Source organism: Sminthopsis crassicaudata, chromosome 2, assembly GCF_048593235.1.
Source record: "Sminthopsis crassicaudata isolate SCR6 chromosome 2, ASM4859323v1, whole genome shotgun sequence".
Classification (NCBI taxonomy): domain Eukaryota; kingdom Metazoa; phylum Chordata; class Mammalia; order Dasyuromorphia; family Dasyuridae; genus Sminthopsis; species Sminthopsis crassicaudata.
In genome coordinates this window covers 256,960,483-256,982,459 of record NC_133618.1, presented here as the reverse complement: position 1 = coordinate 256,982,459, position 21,977 = coordinate 256,960,483, and the positions used below count along the sequence as shown (strand labels likewise).

The window sequence follows — 21,977 nt, the reverse complement described above, 5'->3', positions numbered from 1 at the left end:
TGATGGTAACAACACCTCTGAATCTGTCTTTGTGGTTTTCCCTGTTTCTCTCTCTCCGATTCTCTTTTCTATCCCCATATATCTATTTCACTCCTTCTATCCCTCTCCCCTCCTGTCCTTGTGTCTCATTCTCTGAGGGTGGGCTCCCTTGGGTGAGTGGGATCTCGGCAGGTACAATACCAGCCTGTCTTAAAAAAACAGCTGTGAAGGAATTCGCTAAGCACCGGGGACCAGAGATCTCGACTTGGTTTCTGACGCTGAAACCAAATATTGCTCCCCTTTACTTCCTTGAAATGTGAAGGGGAGTAATGCTGGCCTACCCTCCATTGTCCCACTCCTGTGTACTAGATTCCCAATACTTTTTTACCCCAAGTGTCAGAATCCCCTAAGCCAGTGTGCAGCTCCTCTGATTAGCATCTAGCCCCTGACTAGTGTCCAGCAAAGTTCGTCCCGATGCCTCTAAGCGGAATTTTAGACTTGGCTAGAATAAGAAATAGGGCTGAGATTGCTAATTTCATTGATTTGGGGGAATTCCCAAATGAAGAAACTTCCCTTTTCTGCAAACCTATCTTAAAGAGTGAATCTAGACCGAAGAGAGGTTAAATGGCTTGCCTAGGGTAAAATGTATCAAAGGCAGAACTTGAACGCTTCCTGGACTTTGAGACTGGCTCTAGAATAACAGAAACAATAAATTATAAATAAATAATAGCAACTGATATTTATATGGAGAAATGGGCTTAAGAGAGATCTGGTTCAAGCTGGTTGGGAAAAAAAAAAACAAAAAAACAACCAAGCAGTAGACCTAGGAGAAACCATCTTTTCTATCTTTTTTCAGTGTCTTTGAAGAGAGTTTTCAGGGAAACCTGCGTGTTGGGAGATCAGGGAGGGTATTGCTGCCTCCTTCCTTAGATGTCTCCCTGTTTCTCCAGGGGTCAATTCTAATTAGCTCCCTAATGAAACCTCACAGAAAGAAGTCAAAATCCTTCCTGATCCCCCATGTTCTTTCCTGTGGGAAGGCGCTCAAATGAAAGCTGGAGGGCCCAGATGAAGATGGGGCTGTGAGGTTTTCCTCCGACCCCATCCTCCCCCCGGGTACCTCAGTGGAGGAGGCTGCATATCTGAAATATGCTCTGAGATGAACAGGGGTCCCTCATGTGCCTAGCTTACGTTGGCACTGCCCCCTGGTGGCCGGTTTGACAGCTCCCTGGACACAGCTGCAGTATTAAATGGCTTTGATTTGGTACAGCCGGATCAGCCATCGGCCCAGCGCCCCTTCACATGCCCTTAGCACAGCTGGGGAGATCCGTGATGCAGCTGAATGTGGGCTCATGGGACCCGAGTTCAAATCTCAGCTCTGTCACTTATTGCCTGTGTGACCTTAGGGGATGACCTGACTAATTTCTCAGCCTCGCAGTGAGAGGGTTGGTTATTGCTGAAGTTCCAATCTGTAGTCCTGGAAGGCCATGATTCTAGACATGTCAGAATTGAAGGCAAACCGGGTTGGAAAAGAGCAGTCCAGGGTGGAGGGGCCGCGCTTCCCCAGTGCTGGGCTTTCCTGATGAGCAGGTCTGGGAGCCTGCCCTTGGAGCTGCCTCTGCCGGGCTCAGTGGGAGGGAGGGATCCCAGCCCCCGGAGCGTGGGGAAGGTCTTGGACCTGAGGAGTCCATTTCTGACCTTCGCTTCTCCTGTGCTCTGCCTCCTTCTCTTGGTGCCTCCTGCCCTCCAGAGCAGCCCGAGCGTTTGGGGAGTATCTGTCACAAAGTCACCCTGAGAACCGGAACGGCTCAGGTAAGTGGGGGGCCGGCGGGGCCGTGTTCGAGGGATGCCCTAGGATAGCCCGGACGCCGGGACTGTGGAGAAGAAACAGCTGAGGGAGGGAGGGAGCAAGGGCTTCAAGTTCCCTCCACCTGAGGAGATGCTGGCGAGGGGGCTCAGCTCTTGGCCTCCTCACCTTGCCGCCAGCCTCCCCAGCACGTGGGTGTGTGTGCCACGGCCGTGTGCTCTTGTGGAGTCACCTCTCTGCCAGCGTTCTCAGTCGTTTTGCTGTCCATCTTGGGAGGGTTTCCTTCTTTCTCAGGCGACTCAGATTTCTGGGGAGAGGTCTAGAGCCTGAGGGCCAAGGCCTAGATTCCTAGTGGCCCCCAGGGAGAAGCTGTTTTGGGAGGGGGACTCCAAAGCGCCGATCGCCATGGTGCCCACACTCCTGGGGCGTTGGCATGACAACGAGTCTCCTGGAACCCCCACAGGGTTGGCACACCTGCCTCTAGGGATCAGGCTTTGGGCGGGGCAGCTGGGCCAAGAAACTGAGGAGGCATCTGTAGTGAGGGGAGAGAGAGCACAGGGGAGCTGGGGAGAAGGGTGAGTATGGGGGGGGGGCCGCCTGTTACTGCTTCCTCTTATCATTCTCCAGCCCCTCACCACACACAGGCAGGCAGGCCCAATACTGGATCGATTCTTCCAACCCCATAGACACAATGTCCAACAGACAGAGCTACAATGCGAGATGTACTCGGGCATAATACGCGCAATGGCGCCTCTGCTTCCTGCTTTCTCTGTGTGGGAAAGAAGAGGGAAGCTGAGGGAGGATTGGGAGAGAGACGGAGGGAGAGAGGGAAAGGCAGAAAGAGGAAGCGGGAGAGATGGAGAGAAAGGCAGAAACGGGGAGAGAGACACACAAGAATCAGAGCAAAAGGTAAAGACGGGGAATAAGAGACAGAAAAAGGCAGAGAGAGACAGGGAGACACAGAGAATCAGAGGCAGAGAAACAGAGAGAGCAAAGGGAAAGAGGGAGCAGGAGAGATGGAGAGACAGGGAGAAAGAGAAAGGCAGACAGACAGAAACAAAGAATTGATGTTGTATATGTATAGACTTAAATGGTTCTGGCTCCCAGCCAGCAATCCCCTCCCCACCCCAAGTTAGTGGGATTAATCCTGAGTTAAGGATCTATCTTATTACTGTTATATGGAAAGGGAAATGGAAGCAGGAGATCTCAGGGGTCCAGCATCTCCCAAAACTTTCTTTCTTCAGATAATAGCTCACTAGGGTGGGATAGTTGTCTGAGGAAGCTTGTCACAACAGATACACTTTGGGTGAACATCCTAAATTGGAGCTCTTCCCTTGTTTGAAGCTTATAGAGCCAAATCCAGGTTGTTCAAAGCTGCACTGCCTCTTCTTTCCCTCCATCCCCAAGTAATGGGTCAAAGACCAATTCAGAATGCTGGGAATTTATTTACTGCTGTGAATATCCACATTTTACTATGCTCTCGTAATTTTGGATGAAAGCTAGTTTTTTTATTAATAGTTTTTATTTACCAGATATATGCATGGGTAATTTTTACAACACTGACAATTGCCAAACCTTTTTCCCCCTCCTTCCCCCCCCCAGTTGGCAAGTTAACCAATACATGTTCAATATGTTATAGTATAAATTAAATACAATATATGTATACATGGCCAAGCAGTTGTTTTGCTGAACAAAAAGAATCGGACTTTGAAATAGTGTACAATTAGCCTGTGAAGGAAATCCAAATGCAGGCGGACAAAAACAGAGGGATTGGGAATTCTATGTAGTGATTCATAGTCATCTCCCAGAGTTCTTTCTCTGGGTATAGCTGGTTCAGTTCACTACTGCTCTATTGGAGCTGATTCGGTTCATCTCATTGTTGGAGAGGGAACCATCAGAATTGATCATCATATAGTATTGTTGTTGAAATATACAACGATCTCCTGGTCCTGCTCATTTCACTCAGCATCAGTGCATGTCAGTCTCTCCAGGCCTGAAAGCTAGTTTTTAATGACCCTTTTCACCCCCTAAACATCCCTGACTCTTCCAAGAAGGATGTAACATTCTCTGGACATCTTGTCCTAAGCTCTCATGTATTGATATTAACTCCTGAGACATGTAGAGTAGGACTTCATTTTCTGAATTCTCATTCCTGCTTCTAATGACCTTTTTTTTCCCCATTAGATCAAGCTTATTTGCTTTCAGCTTTCCAATCCAGTAGAGTTAATGTATTTGCTCTTGGGAGCCTCTTATCCTTTTTCTAATTCACTATTTCTAATTTGGTATGGGAAAGACATTAAGTGTGTTAGAACTATATGTAAACTAAGAGTAAATAGGCTGTGTTTGAGAAGTTCTTTTAGGGAGAAAATGCACACACACTGTGCACCTTGGAGGGTTTGCTCAGATTCCCTTTCTGGTTCTCAGCCAGTTTTCAGACAAAGGAGGCTGATAAGTGGTTGGATCCCAGATAGACTGGGGCTCCGGGTAGTTGTAACGGGTCAGACAGATTTTGTGTGACTGGGGAAAGAAGTTGTAGCAATTGAAGGAGTCTGACTGGGGAAGAATGTCAACTCAAGGTTTAGAGTAAGGGTTCCTAACCTGGGATCTCCAGACTTGTTATATATAAAGATATATATACACACATAAATGTATACATACATACACATAGATAGAGAGTTGCATTTTAATAACACTGGTTTCCTTTGTAATCCTCTGTACTTGACTCATTTGACACACTGAAACATTGCTCGGAAAGGGCTCCCTAGGTTTCGTAGCCTGCAGAAGGGAGGGCGGCTGTGATACAAAGTGTGGCCAAGACCCCTGGGTCTTCCTCCCGCCCCCGACGGCAGGACCAGGCCGTGGAGTAAGAGGGCGAGCTCTGGCTGGCGGCGGTGCACGAAGGTCCCCACGGCGCTCCCGGTGCCCTCACCTTCCGGCCGCCTCTTTTTCAGATCACCTGTTGGCTGATGCTTTTGCTGGCCAGGACGAGTCTCCTGAGATGCAGCCCGCTTCCCAGAACAAGCGCCGCCTCTCTCTCATCTCCGACGGCCGCTACGAGGGGGGCTTCTTGGAGGAGGCGGCCAGTGAGAAGGCAGCGACCGAGGGCCCTAAGCCCAGGGTTTACACTATTTCTGGGGAGCCTCCCCTATTGTCTGACCCTGAGGCAGAGGGCATCGAGCTGTCAGTCATGAAGGGCCGCCGCCGGGAGGAGCACCACCAGAGCCAGCCCTTGCAGGGCTCGGGCAGCAGCGAGAGTGTTGGCCGGCCCTGCAAGAGCTGGGCTGGCAGCCGCCAGGGCTCCAAGGAGTGCCCCGGCTGCTCCCAGCTGGCCCCAGCCCCCTCCCAGCAGTCTTTTGAGATGGACCAGCACCCGGCCCCTGAGCCCTCGGGCAGGCGCAAGAAGCTGGAGCGGATGCACAGCATCGACCGCGTGCCGGGTGAGTTTGGCGCTCCCCCCAGTCCAGCCCCTCCGGTCTCTCACAGTGAGCCACCTCATGGGGAGGGGGGAGGGAGGGGCTGGGGTAGCCACCCTCCGCAGCTCTCCAGGAAGCGCTCCCTCCCTCCCCCGCCCCCCACGTGCTGGGGCCTTTCTGAGCCTTGAGAGCGAGCACCGGGAGGAGACGGTCACCGTCCGAGGCCGCAGTGGGAAAGGGCCTCGGCACCAGGAGTCCCCTGTGGACACAGCCGGCAGAGGCAGCGCCCATTCCTCTGATTGTCACCGAGCCTCACGTAGACCTTGGCCACTGATCCAGTCCCTACCTTCTGGGGCCATGGCGCACAGCTGCCCCTCCCTGTGCGTCCCTCCTTGGGGTCCTTCACATCAGCAGAGGTCGATGACCTTCTCTTCTCCGAGCCGCAGCTCCCAAGCCCTTCCGGCCACCCCCACACCCCACACGCCATGGCCCGAGCTTTCCACCGCCCTGCTCCCCCCCAGGATGTTCTCCGCTTCCCCGGCATTTGGTCCCTAGAACTACCGCGCTCCAGGCGAGGGCTGGTGACCCAAACCCGGGCCGATCTCCCCTTTCTGCTCCTGGCAGCTGCAACTCAGCGCAGTCCAGGCTCCTGCTCCCGCCCCATCTCCCTGCTGACTCACAGCGAGCTTGCAGTCCACCAAAACCCCAAGACTTTTTTCAGAACACACTCTGTTAAACGGGCTTCTTCCACATCACTCAGGAGAAGGTGCTTTTTGTTTTTTTCATATTTAAGTACAAGGCTCTACATTTCCACTCGTTGTCCATCTTACTAGAGTCAGCCCGAGGCTCTTCTAGTCCTTCTGGATCCTTTTAGATGTGAGCTCTGTCATCTAAGGTATTAATTAGCTCCTCCTCTCAGCTTTGTATTGTCAGAAAAAAAGGTGCTCCTTCAATTCTTGCCCTAAGGGTGCTGGAGGAAGAGGAGGTGGACGCTGGGGAGCTCACAGCCTTGCAGAGGGGTGGAGGGGAGCAGGAGGAGGGGGGATCTTGATGTAGGGAGGAGACACGGCTAGGTTTGGCAAGAGCAGGGGGTCCTAATGGACCCCAAGCTTCAAGTTAACAAGTTGGCAACCAAGAGAGCTTTGGTCCTGGGTCTCATTTAGAGGGGCCCGGTATCCAGAGTGAGGAGGTAATCCTGATCAGTCCACATCCATCACAGCCGCCTCCTTTGGATTACCCCATTTTGGGAAGAGCATTCTTTACCTCAAAGTCAGTCAAAAGAGAGTGGAAGGACCCGAATCCATGCCAAATGAGAATAATGCAAATGAGAATAATTTGAAGGAACGGGGCACATTTAACTGAGGGAAGAGAAGAATTGGTAGGAGGCATGAGAATTGTCTTCAGAGCTGCCCCCATTACAGAGATGTTTCCCCCTTTCCAGGAGTTCTGACTGACTCCAGGGGCAAAACTAGGAGGAAGAGTAGAAGCTATAAGTTTGGACTTAATGTAAGGAAAGGCTCCTTAACAAAGCAGTTCAAAAGTGATGTTGGCTCTCCCGGAGGTGGTAGGTACCCCATCACTTGAGATCTTCCAGCAAAGATTAACATTTCATTTGTAGGGTTATGTTGTAAGGAGAATTATTTTTAAGGTATGGATGGAGTTGGTTTTTCTCTATTAAATAGTATTTTTTCCAATTACATATAGAGATAATTTTTAACATTGATTTAGATATACAATTTGGAGTTTCAAATTTTCTCCCTCCCTTTCTCTCCTTACCGCTCCCTAAGACGGTAAGTAACTTGATACAGGTTTTATATATATGCAATCATGTAAAACATATTTCCATATTAGTCATGTTGTGAAAGAAAAAACAGAACAAAGGAGAAACTATTGGGGGAAAAAGTAAAAATAGTATGTTTTGAGCTGCATTCAGATGCCATCCGTTTTTTCTCTGGATGTGGATATCATTTTCCAACGTGAGTCTTTTGGACTTGTCTTGTAGTATGGATGGATTTAGATGGTCACAGCCATCCCTTCCAACTTAGAAATTATGAATATGCAAAGTGGGTTTTATTTCCAGCTTTTCCATTTGCCAGCTTTTGCCTTGAGACAAGAAACTTCTCTCGTGGCCTGTTTAAATGATCCGAACCACACAGGCAGGATCCTGGGCTTTGGGGCCCAGAGCTCAGCTGCTCAGAGTTCTTCCTGGCCAGGGGAAGAGAATCCTTCGACTTAGAAGTCTGATGGTGGGCACCTCGGTGGGAGTGGGATGCCAGGCCAGCCCAAGGTCTCTGGCCCTCGTTACTGTAGACAAATACTGGAAATCTGGCCTGGCTGAAGGGCTTCGTGAGACCCCAAGGGGAGAGATATCCCAGCTTTATTAAGTCAGGCTTCTCTCTCAGTTGGAGGTTGTCTTGGAACTTTGGACTTTTTAAAATTCTCAATCTCCACTTATATCAATCCCCCCACACACATCCCAATAGAGAAGCCGTTCCTTGAATAAATAAGTATAGCCAAGAAAAACAATTCAGTGTGTTGCCTCTGTCTGAAAATCCATCTTGTTCAGTCTGTCACCTTTCTGTATCCTCGTGTCTTCTCCAGATGAGGTCCCGGTCCGCACCTGGTTCCCCAAGGAGAATCTCTTCAGTTTCCAGACTGCAACAACCACTATGCAAGCGTGAGTCACCTGTGTGATGCTCTGGGATGTGTTTGTGTGTCTGAGAATGAGTCACATGCCTCAGTTCTGCGTCTTTGTTTCTCTGCATGTACGTATGTGTGTAGGTATATGTGTGTGCACCTTTTTTTTTGACAGTGGGTTATTTGTGTTGGAGTGTGTGTGAGGAATAGCCAGCTAGAGTACTGGGCCTGCAGTCAGGAAGACCTGAGTTAAAATCACAGACTGATTAGCTATAGGAACCTAGACAACTCACTTAAATTTCTGCCTCCCTCAGTTTCCTCATCTGTAAAATGGGAATAATGTTGTAAGGATCAAATGAGATATTTGTAAAATTCCTGGCATATAGTAAGCACTCTATAAATGTCAGGTGTTATTTTTTTTCCTAGTTCTTAGATACACTTTCAACTTTCTTGGGTTATCGTTTCTCCAGTCCCTAGCTGTCGATCAGAACTGATAAAGAAAACCTGTGCCCTTATTCCTTATTTCACTTTGTTATAAATCTTCTTTGATATCTGATCCCATCTTAAGGCCCTCTGGATCTTCCCAATCCCCTGAGGCTGCCTGGCTTCCAGGGCTCTGAGATTAATTAATCAATAAGCATTCATTAAATGCCCACTATATACCAGACATTAGGCTAGGCACTAAGGATACAAGAGCAATGAGTTACACAACTCTCCTCTCAACTATAGACAGTTGAGTGGCAGAGTGCTACGCCTGGAGTCAGGAAACTCAGATTTCAAATTCCACCTCACAGACCTAGCTGTGTGACCCTCCGAAAATCATTTAGCCTCTTTGTTTGCCTCAGTTTCTTTTGTGAGGCTCAAATGAGATAATACTTGTAAAGCATATATTGTATGGCCTGGCACATAGGAGACATTATATAAGTCCTTGCTATTATTGTGAAGAATGTTATATTTCAATGCAGAGATAAAAATATATAAGTTTATACAGAATAAATACAAAGTGTTGCAGTACAAGGGAGCTTGAAAAGAGGGCACTCCCAATTGGCAGGGATCAGAAAAGGATTCATGAAGAAGACGGTATTTAGAACTTAGAAGAGTAGGATTCTAGGAGGTGGAGGCAAGGAGGCAAATCCTGGGCAGTGCAGAGGCCTGGAGATGGACTGTTATATGTGAATAAAAGCAAGAAGCCCAACAGAGCTCAATTTCAGAGTGTGCTTAATAAGCCTGGAAAGATAGGTTGAATTTGAATTGTAAAAAGATGAACAGAAGAATTTCTGTTTGATCTAAGAGGCAATAGAGAGCCACAGAAGTTCATTGAGTAAGAGTGACATCTTTAGATTTGTATTAAAGAAAAATCGCTTTGACAACATTGAATAGAATGGACTGCATTGGTGAGAACTTGAGGTAAAGGATGCAATCAAGAATCTATCACACCATTGCAGGCAAGAAGTTATACAGTTCTAGGGACAACTAGATGGGGCAATGAATAGAGAACTGGCCCCAAAGTCAGGAGGACCTGAATTCAAATTTGGCCTTGGCCACTTAACACTTCTTAAGTGTGTGACTCTGGGCAAGTTAGTTAACCCCAGCCTCAGGAAAAAAAAAAGAAAAAAAAAAGAAGAATATACAGCTCTAAACTAAAGTGGTGAATTGTAGAAACAAAGAGCAGATTGTATAATTGGATTGTGATTATGAATGTGCTCCCCTATTGTAAACTTTACTCATTTAAAATTTTTTAAATTGTTTAAAAATGTCTATTTTGAATTAAAGCTACATATTTTTCTATTGTAAAAAAAGAAAATAAACAAAGAGCAGGAGTCAAATACTGTCAAAGATATTATCTGTGAAGGTATCCCTAATCTCTGTCCCCTTCTGCCCTGTGTTAGCAACCACTCCTCCCGTTCCCTCCTGTTTCCCACATCCTACCATACACCTTCTAGATCACCCAGGGATGTTTTCTGGAATTTATACATAAGAAAAATTTGAAAATTGTTAATGGGAAAACAATTGTTGGTGGGGAGAGTTGTATGTGCAAAAGAAATGGCCTCTTTTTCACCTGGAGGCTTGGGAAAGTAGATGGAGGATTGGGTATAAATTTCTTGAGCTCATCTTAGGGCTTCTCTGAATCCACATTGATCATCCAGATTCTCTTCAGACCGGCCTAAGTCACTCATGGCTCCAAATGGGAATAGTCATCCTTCCCAGAGATTGGATAGAGATGTGCATCCTAGAGCTGGTCTGAGCTCATTGGTTTCTTCCAGACTCCTCCTCAAAACACATTTCTACCTAAAGACCAACTCACTCTCTCTCTCTCTCTCTCTCTCTCTCTCTCTCTCTCTCTCTCTCTCTCTCTCTCTCTCTCTCTCTCTCTCTCTCTCTCTCTCTCTCTCTGACTTCTCCTCCCCCAACCAAACCAGGTTTCTTTCCTCCCACTAAGAAATCAAATTAACGCAAACTACAGGGATGAAAGCAACACTGAGTGTGTGTGTGTGTGTGTGTGTGTGTGTGTGTGTGTGTGTGTGTTGAGGGATGGGGTTGAAGAGGAAATTAGTCTGCATATCTCTGAATATTGATCTGACTGCCTAACTTTCCCACTGCACATTTGTCTACAGGTTGGTTTGATTTTGTCTGCCTGGGTGTCTCAGTCTGTCAGATTGCATTCTTTGTCTGTATGCATTTGACTACATTTCCACCTGAATGTTATCTGACTTTGGGTCTATACATGTACATATGGGATTGCATGTCAATGGGTACCTCACTGCTTGGGGGATTATATGTATCCATCCTTACTTAACTGTGTATATCTGACTGTGAATGTCTGGGTATCTTGCTTCTACTTATACCTCTGTGCATTTGGTTATATGGATGCATGTATGTCCACGTTTGTGTCTAACAGGTACAGATTAAACTATGAATAAGTGGTGAGCTACCCCGTGCCATGTACCTGAATGTATTTGTGTATAAAACTACTGTTCGGTATTTGCATGTCTGCTTGTTGCTGTATGTCTGTACTTGTCCGTGTGTGTACCTGTGTGTAAACACCTGTCTGTGAGTGTTAGGGACCTATGTGTATCTACCTGGGCATAACTGTGCTGGCCCTGGTCCAACATTTCCGTCCTGCCCCCCAGAGACCTTCTTCTCTAACTGCCAAGCATCCCAGACACCAGAGCATCATCTCTATCAACGATATCATCAGTCAGGTTTACAGCTGGGAGGGGGCTCAAAGACTGTCTAATACAGACCTCCAGGCTTGGGCAGATGTTGCTTCTCCTATGCCCATGACAGGAGATCCCTCTCTACAAACATCTCTTAGATGAGGAGCTCACTACCCTCTGAAGCAATAAACTATCCCTTTGCTGGTGGGAATTACGAAAACCCTCAATCTCCTTGTTAATAGACAACAGATGGTTTCAGAAAAACCTGTTTGTTAGTTGGATTTCTATAAATCAAATACTGCCTTAATAAACACATTGGAGCAATTTGATGTGTAAAGTATCCTGCAGAGAATTCATTTGGAATCTTGTTAATTATCACCTCCTAATTTATCTTGGTCTAACTCCACATTTTTTCTCACCTGGAATTTGCCACAAGTGAGGTACACCAGTCTCTCTCCTTGGCCACTGTTTTTCCAGACCATAGATCAGCTCTGTTTAGTCCCTCCCCATGGGTATTGGTCCCAGGGCGAGAGCCCACAGTGAGCTCAGAAATAAGGAATCATTCCCAGGATTGACGCCTTTAGCAATGAGTCTTGCCTTTCTAAATGCCACTGGTACTCCATGGCTGGCTTATAAGCCTTTGGGGTACAGACATCCTGTATCCTTTTAAAAATGTCACCCAGCGGCAAAGCTCTAGGGAATGGAGACAGAGGGATTTAGCAATTTGATCTAACAAATAAGTTTCAAGCGCCTACTGTATGTTAGGCACTAGAAGTGCAATGATAAAAATAACAGTTCTTTCCCTGAAAAAGGGAATTGTCCTGGGAGAGGAGAGGAGTGGTCTATTGCACATCCACAGACAAGCATCATTCGAGAGGCATGATGGAGGCAAAGGATCTGTCCGGACAAAGTGCTCTAGAAACATTTGGGGAGGGAGAGGCTGATTTCGTGCATGGAAATCAGGTGGCTGCGTGTGAAAGCACCCGAGCCGGCAAACAGAAATGTTGGCCTGGCCACTGCCATCTAGACCATTCCCCATATATGGGCCAGCCCCTGACAGACCTGAAATGAGTGCTTGCCATGCCCTTGGGACCTCTGCCCCTCTGTTTCCTCTGAGAGCAGAGTTCCTAGAATTTGGGTACCCCAAAGGGATCGGGGCTCGCCCACCATCCCTGCCCTTTCCCGGCTGTGGTAAGCTTTGCTATTGCAAGTGAAGGGTCCGTGGCTCAGGAGAAGTGGAGGACCGGACTAGAGGTGGGCCGCTGTTGTAACAACCACTAACCACCTCTTCTCTTTTGTCTCTTCCTTCCTGCTCGCCTGTGGCTCCAGCATCTCGTAAGTAGACACGTCCCCCTTTGTGTGTTGTAAGTGTCTCTGATGCCTCTTGGTGGTTCCTCGCGTTCCTGGGGAAACCACTTTTGCCTTTCCACAGCTTGGGCTGACCAGGCTGTCTTCAGTGGAGTTTGGGGGCTGGGCCCTGAGATCAGGAGTCCCTGAAGAGGTGGTGTGGTGGAAGGGACTAGGAGTCCCCCCCCCATGCAGCACAAGGCCCCGCTGGGGGATGGATAGACAGTCTGCTAGTTGGGGGGCAGGCTCAGAGGCAGGAGGAGCTGGGAGCCCCCTTTTCTGCTTTCCCTGAGTTCCTAGTCGCTCTCCCATGTGCTGTGCAGACAGTTCCTCACCTTTGCTCTGGCCTGCACTAGTCCCTTCTTGTCGTCCACTTTGCTGGGAATATGTGCCTCTGTCTGTGTGCTGTTCTGCGTGCTGGGCGACCCAGGGGGTTAATGACATGCCGTGGTTTCTCAGGGTGTTCAGGGGCTACGCTGAGAGGAAGCGCCGGAAACGAGAGAATGATTCCGCAGCCGTAATCCAGAGGTAGGGCCTGGCAGCTACAGCCAGCCCATGGTGTCCACCCCTGTCCAGAGTCTTGTCTCCTGTTTGTGCTGTGGTCATGAGGGAGACAGGCAGATCTAATGGAGTGGGAGGATGGGGGCTGGCTACAAAGTCCCCTTTGACCACACTCTGCCTCGGGAGCTTCTTGGTCGGTTGGTCAAAAAGTTCACAATAGCACTTTACAAAGATTCAGGACATTGGAGGGGGGCAGAAAGCTGTCAGTGGCTAACAGGGACTAACTCTGTGACCCTAGAGAGTGAATTATATAAATAACTGGAGGAAAAGGGCTGCTGAGGACCTCCTACCAATATTTCCACAAGGCCACCCCTCTGAACCCCAGGATCTTGACTGGACAGACATTTTCTGTTCCCAGACAGAACCACTTCTAGGAAGTAGCAAGATCTCTCAGGTCTTCTGCAGGGGCCCAAAGCTATGTCCTAGGGAGGGCCTTTCTCTGCAGAAAATACAGACTCCAGGTTATCCCTCAGCCTGAGCAGCATCAACTAGCGGACCAGCTGCCCAGCTGCCCAGCTATCTTGGCTTCTTTTACTTAGAGACAGAGCATTAATGTCTAGGGGGAAAACAGATTCTAGGATCTTCTTAGAATTCGAGAAGGATAAACATAACCAATTAGGACGACTGCCTCTGTGGCCCCAAGTGGCTAGAAAATCAAAGCCTCAGCATGGACTTGAGCCTAATATAACTACATGGTTCATCATTCCTTGTATGCATTCATGTGCTATTATGGGCCATAGTATGATTTGAGGGGAACTGGGAGTTAAAACTTCCTAAATAGTGATCCAATAGTAGGAGTAGGAAGAATTTCAAGGTCTCTATCTGAGGGACTTATACCCAAAAGGTAGATCATATAAATATGAGCTACGGCCTAAATTCTTGGCCCTATAGCTATCTATATAAGAAAACCTACATATGTCTTAGAGGGAGGTAAAGCATATGGCTGACACAGTGGATTCCTCTCCCTAGATGAGGAACTTAGCTTTTAAACACATCATTTCTCCTGCTCTCCCCCACTCCCACCCCCAAGGAGCACAAGAGCAATTCTGACCTTTCCTTCTGAGAATCTCTGGCCATCTCTACTGCCCAGCCTGGGGAGCAAGCTAGTTCTAGGCCAGACAGTGAGCTCAAAGGCATGGGGCCTTCAAATGCCCCATCCCCTGCTGCCTTAGTCATCTGTCAGTCTCTAACTAAATCTACCCAGTTCTGCTCTTGGAAACTCAGAACACAGATTTCACAGAGTGATCTGCAGAATTAGGCAGAGTCAGGCGAGGGTCACAGTTCCTACACAATATAGGGGAAGTGGAAGTGAGCTGTGGAGGATATCCGTAACCTGAAGAAGAATTAAGATCTGAATTCACCAAAGGGAAAAGGAAGGCATTTCAGGAAGCCAGGATGGGGGCCGGGGAGGCAGGAGCTGGCTTGTCCAAGGGCCAGCGAGAGTCCAAAGGGAAGTAAAGTGAGAGAAGACCAGCTGGGTAAAGCCCCATCTACCTTGTGCAGAGCCTGGAATTCTGGGACAGTGATCTTGTGAACACTCTACAGCCACTGAAGGTTTTAAGCAAGGAGGAGGCATTAGAAAGATAATTCTGACAGTGACATAAGAGGGACTGGAGAGGCTAGAGGTTGGAGACATGGTCTAGATGGCCACACGGGGGATGCTATAATAAGGGAGGGATCTAGAGAGTATGGTGAAGGGATAGTTGCCATAGAAAAGGGAGGAATCTCAGAGGATGCTGGGGTTTTGAGCCAGAGTGATTGGGAGTGGGAGGAATTAGAGGTGGGTCAGGGACCACTGACAGGAACAGGCAGATCTGAAGGGGGGCGTTGTTTGGGAAGAAAAAGGATGAGTTCACCATTAGATTGTGTGCGTGCTGTCACCCACCATCGGCTCTGTGGTTCAACACGCTTTGGCTAGTTGTTCCCCCATCCTGTGTCATGGCTCCCCCCGTCTTCCTCCCCGGGGCTCCTAGAAATGTGGACAGATTAACAGATGGATTGCACAGGCAGACTGATGGCCACATGGGTGGTCAGACAGGCGGATGGATGACAGATGGACAGATGGCTTCAGTCAGGCCATGGAGATTGGGCAATCCCCACCCCACCCCACCCCACCCTGTTGTTCTAAGACCCCTGTCACAGAACTTCCCCCCTTATGGCACCCTGGTTTCTGCTTCTCCTGCCAGGAATTTCCGGAAGCATCTGCGAATGGTGGGCAGCCGGCGTGTGAAAGCCCAAAGTAAGGCCGGGAGAGGGGGCTAGTGGGGATGGCATTCCTAAGATGGAGGTCAGCCTCCCCTCAACACCCCGACAGACAACCGCTGGTTGGGGGTGGGGGGAGGCCACTGCCACCTGCTGACGGAGCCTGGCTTGCCTGGATAAACGTGCTTTGCATGCTGCTTGCTGACAGACTAGCCGGGCAGTGAGTGCCACCCCCTGGCCCAGGCTCAGACCCGGAGGCCCGGCCCTGGAGAGGAAGCAAAGGGAGCCAAGGCCCTAACTGGATAGCTCAGCCCTCCGAGACCAAGCTGCTTCCAAGGCTGTTAGCTCCCACCCCACCCCTGCATCCCCAGGAACAGACACAGCCCAGGATTTCGAAGCCATCTTAATGAAGTGCACAGGTCTCGGTGATTGAGACCCTGGAACCCAGAAACCAAGACAGTGGCCCCAAGAAGGTCTAGGTTTGACTCTGGGACCACCCAGACACTGCCCAAAGCCAAGTGCACTGCCTACACTGGGCCTCCGCTCCTGCTCCTGCTAATTCCCCCCGTTTTGCTTCCACTGCAGCCTTTGCTGAGCGTCGAGAGCGGAGCTTCAGCCGGTCCTGGAGCGACCCCACCCCCATCAAAACCGACTCCTTCCACGACTCCCGAGACAGTAGGTTCCAGGCTCTAGACCCCTGACAGGACAGACAGTAACCATCAGATGAGACCTGCCCACTTTCCCTCATTCTAAAGTACATGGGTGCAGAGAGAGGGAAAGAGAAGTGTGAGGGGGAGAGAAGAACAGAGAGACAGCAAGGACAAGGTGAGAGAGGGAAGGGAAAGACAGGAAGAGAGCACAGGGACAAGACGGAGCAGCAGAAACAAAAAGCCACTTTGGAACTTCCCGCTACTCGTGCAGAACTGGTGGTGAACCCCTTTCTACCCCTCCTTCCTTAACTGCTGGGAATCCTATGCTTCTCTCTCCCACCTACCCATCCTTGCCCTGGAAGAAATCAAGGAAAGATCTTTGCCCTCTGCCTTCGGGGCTGGCTCCAGCCGGGAAGCCCTTAACCTGAAAAGCAGCAGGCCTTCTCGGTCCTCAAAGCCCCGGCTCCCAGCCCTCCTACCCACCCCCACTAAGCAACAATGGGGGGGATACTTCCCCTGAGCGGGGGGATGGCCAAGCTGAGCTGGGCAGGGGCTAAGCCGCTGCTGGGTGGGGTGGGGCTGCTATGCGGGGCTGGGGCTAGGAAATTTACCATCATCTCACGCCGATGCTGCTTCCCCCAGTCACTGGGGGTCTGCAGGCTGCAGGGTTGCCCGATACGAAAGGGGGCTAACCCAAGCAGACCAGCCTTGAAGCTGTGGGCACACACCCAGCATGAGACGAGGGGACACATTTGACTCTCCTGAGCCGTACAAAAAACAGCGTGTTACAGTAGGGAGGGAACCTAGGAGTGGGAAGGCTAGGCTCTAGGCCCCACTCTGCCAATGACTGACTTTGGGATGTTGCAAATGACTTTCCTCCCTGGGCCTGTTTCTTAAAGTTTGCTTAGATGATCTCTAAGGGCCCTTCAGACTGCAATGCTCTAGAATTCTGAAGAAGGTGGCTCCTGTCTCACCATCTGTAGAAGGGAGACATACCTGCCCCACCCCAGTTGCCCCTTGAAGTGGGGGTGGGGATGTGATAAATGGGATGAGTGTCGGATGCAAGCTCAATTTCAGAACACTGTCATGTTTTCTAATGTGTGTCCCAACCCAGTTTGGGGACAGGCCTCACCCCACCCCCACCCTCAGAAAGGTCAACACCTCAGAGCTGGTTTGACCAGGTCCTTTCCCCCCAAGGCCATGATCTCCAGAACTCCTGCTGCACTCTGGATGAGGACCTCGAAGACCTGGACTGGGAGACTGAGAAAGAACAGGAAGCTGTGGCGTGTGATTTTGAGGACTTCATCCCCCCCAAGGTCATGGTGAGGGCCTAGATGTGCTGGCACTGGCCCAGTTTCCCCCAGCAGTTCCCCAGGGCTTAGAACGAGGGTCCCACTCCTCAGGGTATGTCTGCTCCAGCCCCACCAAAGAGAGGCTTTGGCCCAGTTTGTGATCTCTCCAGCCAGCTCCCAGAGGGAGGGGGGAGGAAGGTGATGATCTGGTGGTAAAGCTCCACTTCTCTCCTGGGACATCTTTTCTCTTGCGGCTTGGTCACTCCAACTGCTCTTCTCTTGCTCCTCAGCTCATATCCTCCAAGGTTCCCAAAGCCGAGTATATCCCAACCATCATCCGCAGGGACGACCCATCCATCATCCCCATCCTCTACGTGAGTATTTACTCCCCGCTCTCCACAGTTTTGCTGTAATCCTTCAGTTCCACTATTCCATGGAGAAAAAAGTACTAATTGTGTTGTAATTGGAAGACATGGAAAAACTTAATTTGCTTGCTTGTATTTCTCTGACAGTCATGACCTTTTATTCCTGTTTTCCCTTTGGTTAAAGATGGGAGCACATTTATGTGCTCATTATAAGGGATATAATCCTGAATCCTGAATTATCCACACTTGGACTTTCTGTTTTTCAGGAGTCATCCCTGAGTCTTAATTTACTTCTTCATCTTCCCAGAGATCCCACTTCCTCCTTAAAGCCAAAGCAGGGGCCTTTGCCTCCCACGTTATTGTTTTCACTATCCTCTAAATGTCTTTGATCTCTGAACCCTAATTTGAGGCTCTAAGTCTCCTGACACCTAAATCTATCTGGCTTCCTGGGCTTGGAAGTCTATATATCTAATTATTATCTACCTTTACTGCCCTTGAATCCTATTATCTTGAATCCTAGTTTCCACTTCCACTTCTCTCTTCTCCTTCTTTAGACCACAAAATACATTTTCTAAGTTTTATTCACAAGGGAAGAGAGAATATACAAATTCAGAAATAATCCACCAATGGAAAGAAGTTGTCAACCTGGGCCTGACTAGGGGTCTCTGTATGTATATGAGACAAGGCAGAGACCACCCAAATTTGTCAAGTCTGGAAAATCTTGGCCAGTGAGACTAACTCTTCCTGGTGATTCATATCAAAATGAAGAATCTTTTCTGAGAAATAGTTTTTATATTTTAAAAAATTGGCTGTATCTTTAGCCTTCAGATCATAGGTTCAAAGATAGAAAGGACCTTATAGGTCATATAGTCCAGTTTCCACGTTTTGTGGGCAAGGAAGGCCCAGACAAATGAAACGATTTGTCCAATGTCTCACAAGTCATAAATGGAAGAACTATAATTCAAACCCATATCCTCAACTCTAGCACTCTACCTCATCACACTGTAACCTAGAAAAAGGATTGCTGATAATTTTGAAATCCTTGGGGGAAAAAAAAAAAAAGCAGAAACTAAGGGCAAAATCATAGAGACTTCAGCGGGAAAAGACGGATTTGAAAAGTGAGCAGCTAGTTAAGATGGTTTCCAAGAATGGGATTTGAATTTTAGACCATGGCTTAAAAACATAAGAATGAGGGGGTCTTGGTCAGGAATAGAGTGTATCTAAAAAGCGCTGGTAAAATATATATTTGCCTAAAGTCTACAAATTTGAACAATTAGTAAATGAGCCAATAAATATTTATTACCCACCTGTGCTTAATACTCTGTGCTAGGCACTCTTGTTAAGCACAAAATTAGAAAAAAGGGAGGAAAAATCTTTTCATATCAACCAAGCCAGCTGCCATAAAGAATAACAAGTATAAGAGAGAGAGAGAGAAATACCAATAGCAAGGACTAAGAATTCACAGGAAACAATATCCAAGAAGAGAATTAGTGACAAAACTAATAATTTCAAATATTTATAGACAAAATGAGACAATTTTGGCTTTGTAGTTAATAATGAGACCTGATGGGATGACATATATGGATGGAATATGCCTCTAGAAAGACATACACACTTTGTTCAAAAGAAACTTAAATAATATTTGCGAGCCTATGATGGACAGGTTAAAAAAAAAAAAAACCTACAGAAACACTTTAGAAATAATCAGACAGCTAGGGCAATCTAGGTGGCGCAGTGGATAGAGCACCAGCCTTGAATTCAGGAGGACCCAAGTTCAAATCTGGTCTCAGACACTTAACCCTTCCTAGCTGTGTGACCCTGGGCAAGTCACTTAACCCCAATGGCCTCAGCCAAAAAAAAAAAAAAAAAAAAAAAAAAAAAGAAGAAAGAAATAATTAGACATCACTATTTTACTATGAACAATAGTAAAAGCCACTGACAGGTAAATACCATTGAATTTGTCAGATATAGTGAAAAGTGGCCTACTTCCAGACAGAGACTATAAAACAATGAAAATCATTAAAAGATCCTTCATGGGCAACATCTGAATGAGTTCAGTTAAAACACTGAACAAATGACTTGAGTCATTTGAGTTTGTGAAAATTGAAGGAATTATAATGACAGTTCAGAGCCAAATAATTCTAACTAGAAACTAGAAACTATACTAGAAAAGTATAAAGGATATCCTTAAGGAACCCAGACCTAATGACCAATGTAGGTTGGGAAATGATGAGAGTGGTGTAGCACGGCATCAAAAACTGTAAATATTTAGCACCTATCAGAGACTTCATCAGCTGACGGCTAGAATTATATATCAAAAGTACATTTTTCAAATACCAAGTACCAACAAACAACAAACTTCCTCAAAATACCTTTGAGAATCCAGTCAATAAACTCACAGATTGAACTTATAATAATCTAGACATAACATTGATTTATTTTTTTAAATGTTTTTGTTAGATGTCACTATCCCAAATTCATTATTTCCAGGCCACAAGAAACAAAAAGATCTCAAAACATACACTTCTGGTCAAAGATATCAAAATCATGTGAGAACAAGATATGTCATCTCTGTTGTCTTGTACTAAATGGCGTTATACTAAAGATGTAGAGGATGAGATTCTATCAGTCTCATTTTCAATTACAAAAAGGAGTTATTCTATTTATATGTTCAGCAATCCAAAAAACATCAAACTTTCTCTTATTCAGGGGCAGAAAAGCTAATATGTTTGATTTGTCAAAATTATAATTTCATTTTCAAAAGGTAAAATAATAATAGAATAATGACTTGACCCAAGACTGTATCTATCTAAACCCCATGGGAAAAGATGAAAACAAAATCATTTGAGGTTTTTAAAGTGCTTTACAAAAATTGTCTCACTTGATTCTCAAAACAACACTTAAAATCCATTGAGGCTGGGAGACATTAAATGCTTTGCCTAGGCTTTCAGAGCTAGTATTTGTCTGAGGCAGTATTCAAATTAGGGGCTTCTTAATTCCCAATACAGTGCTCTATCTACTAATCCCCACAGTTTATGTGAAATATGTGGAAGGGTAAGTAGAGAGAGAAGCGTGATGGAAGGCATTCAAATAAGAGTCAGCAGAGATAGAAACAATACTGTCAGGGAGTACACTACTCAGGAAGCAAATCATTGATTTAGCATGATAAAATAACAATGGGAAACTCCAACTACCTGGACATCTGTCATGTCCTATTTGAAACAACCCTAATTCCCACCCTTATTATTATTACATGTTGGGGAAGCCAAAATGAACGGCTTAATGCAGGCCTATACTTCCTTTTCTACACCCTGGTAGGCTCACTACCACTCCTAGTTGCCCTACTCCAGGGAAACTACTGATCTGAACCCAATTCTGATCTGTGCTTTGAAAGAAACCACAGATAGTGTGAGGGAGAAATGAGGAAGGGGAGTACATTCCAACCAGAAAGGACCACATACTCAAAGGTACAGAAGCAAAAAGATGGAATATCATGTAGGAGGAACACCTAGCACGCCAGTTTGATTAGAAATGAAATATTCATGGAGGGAAGGAATATGACATAAAATTAAGAAGGTAGATGGAAGCATATTGTATAAATGCCTTAAATGCCAAAGTAAGGATTTTTATTTTGCTCCATAGACAATAGGGAGAGCTGAATAATATATTTAGATTAGATTAGAAATTGAACATGAATTTGGCTGCTGTGTACATGTGTACAGGATGAATTGGAGAGGAAGAAACTGGAAGGAAGGAGACCAATTAGAAAGTTATTGAAATAGTCCAAGTTTGTGGTAACAAAAACTTGAACTAACATGGATGTTGAATGAGGAAAGGGTGAAAAAAAAAAAAAGAATGTAGAGTTAAGCTCAACAAAACTCAGCTTCTGACTGGATTGGATATGGGGAAAAGAAGGGAGGAAAAATAAAGGATCACATCAACTTGTGAATCTGGGTAACTTGAAGAATGGTGTGCCATCAACAGAAACAGCTAAATTAAAAGAAAGAATGGTTTTTGGGAGAGGATTTAGTTTTGTACATGTCATCTATAAAATGAATGATTTACATGAGACAACCCCTGAGGTCCCTTCCAGCTCTCAGTCTATAATCCTAAATTTCATAGATTCGTTAATATAGTAATTTGGTCTCAGTGAATCATACTACAAGTTTCGTATAGTGAGCGTATGGTACAGTTTCATCCTCAGTGTGCAGCTTAGTTACATCATTAGAAGTCATCCAGTACCACACCCCCCCCCACTTTAGAGATGCAGAAACTGAAGTTTTAATGACGTGCTCAGGACCATGGTGGCAGATCTGAGATTTGAACTCGGGTGCTCTAACTCTGAATCCATTGCTCTTCCCACGGTACCAAGTTGTTTGGGTCTGAGATGTATGTAATGTGCAAGTGAGGATGCTTAATGATAGTTATATGAGACTAAAGGTTAGAAAAGAGATTATTGGTGTTGACTATATAGACTGGGAAGTTATCTGCCTAGAGATGAAAAGTGAATCCATGGGAACTAATGAGCTTACCAACAGAAAGAGAAGAGAGGTTCAGATGGAATCTAAT

The 21,977-nt window shown here is 46.7% G+C and overlaps 2 protein-coding genes across 2 annotated transcripts in view; both read left to right on the top strand.

Annotated features, from left to right (window-relative positions):
* The window catches only part of PNPLA7 (patatin like domain 7, lysophospholipase), a 220,544-nt gene extending 215,732 nt beyond the window's left edge, over nt 1-4,812 (top strand). The window contains exons 37-38 of the mRNA XM_074288990.1: nt 1,727-1,788; nt 4,735-4,812. Coding sequence (XP_074145091.1) covers nt 1,727-1,771 — 45 coding nt within the window. The 3' untranslated portion in view covers nt 1,772-1,788; nt 4,735-4,812. The remainder of the gene's footprint in view (nt 1-1,726; nt 1,789-4,734) is intronic.
* Nucleotides 1-21,977, top strand: part of NSMF (NMDA receptor synaptonuclear signaling and neuronal migration factor) — a 35,222-nt gene that overhangs the window by 1,440 nt on the left and 11,805 nt on the right. The window contains exons 2-10 of the mRNA XM_074289005.1: nt 1,727-1,788; nt 4,735-5,220; nt 7,798-7,873; nt 12,321-12,326; nt 12,798-12,866; nt 15,086-15,138; nt 15,687-15,776; nt 16,949-17,073; nt 17,334-17,417. Of these exons, the coding sequence (XP_074145106.1) occupies nt 1,727-1,788; nt 4,735-5,220; nt 7,798-7,873; nt 12,321-12,326; nt 12,798-12,866; nt 15,086-15,138; nt 15,687-15,776; nt 16,949-17,073; nt 17,334-17,417 (1,051 nt within the window). The remainder of the gene's footprint in view (nt 1-1,726; nt 1,789-4,734; nt 5,221-7,797; nt 7,874-12,320; nt 12,327-12,797; nt 12,867-15,085; nt 15,139-15,686; nt 15,777-16,948; nt 17,074-17,333; nt 17,418-21,977) is intronic.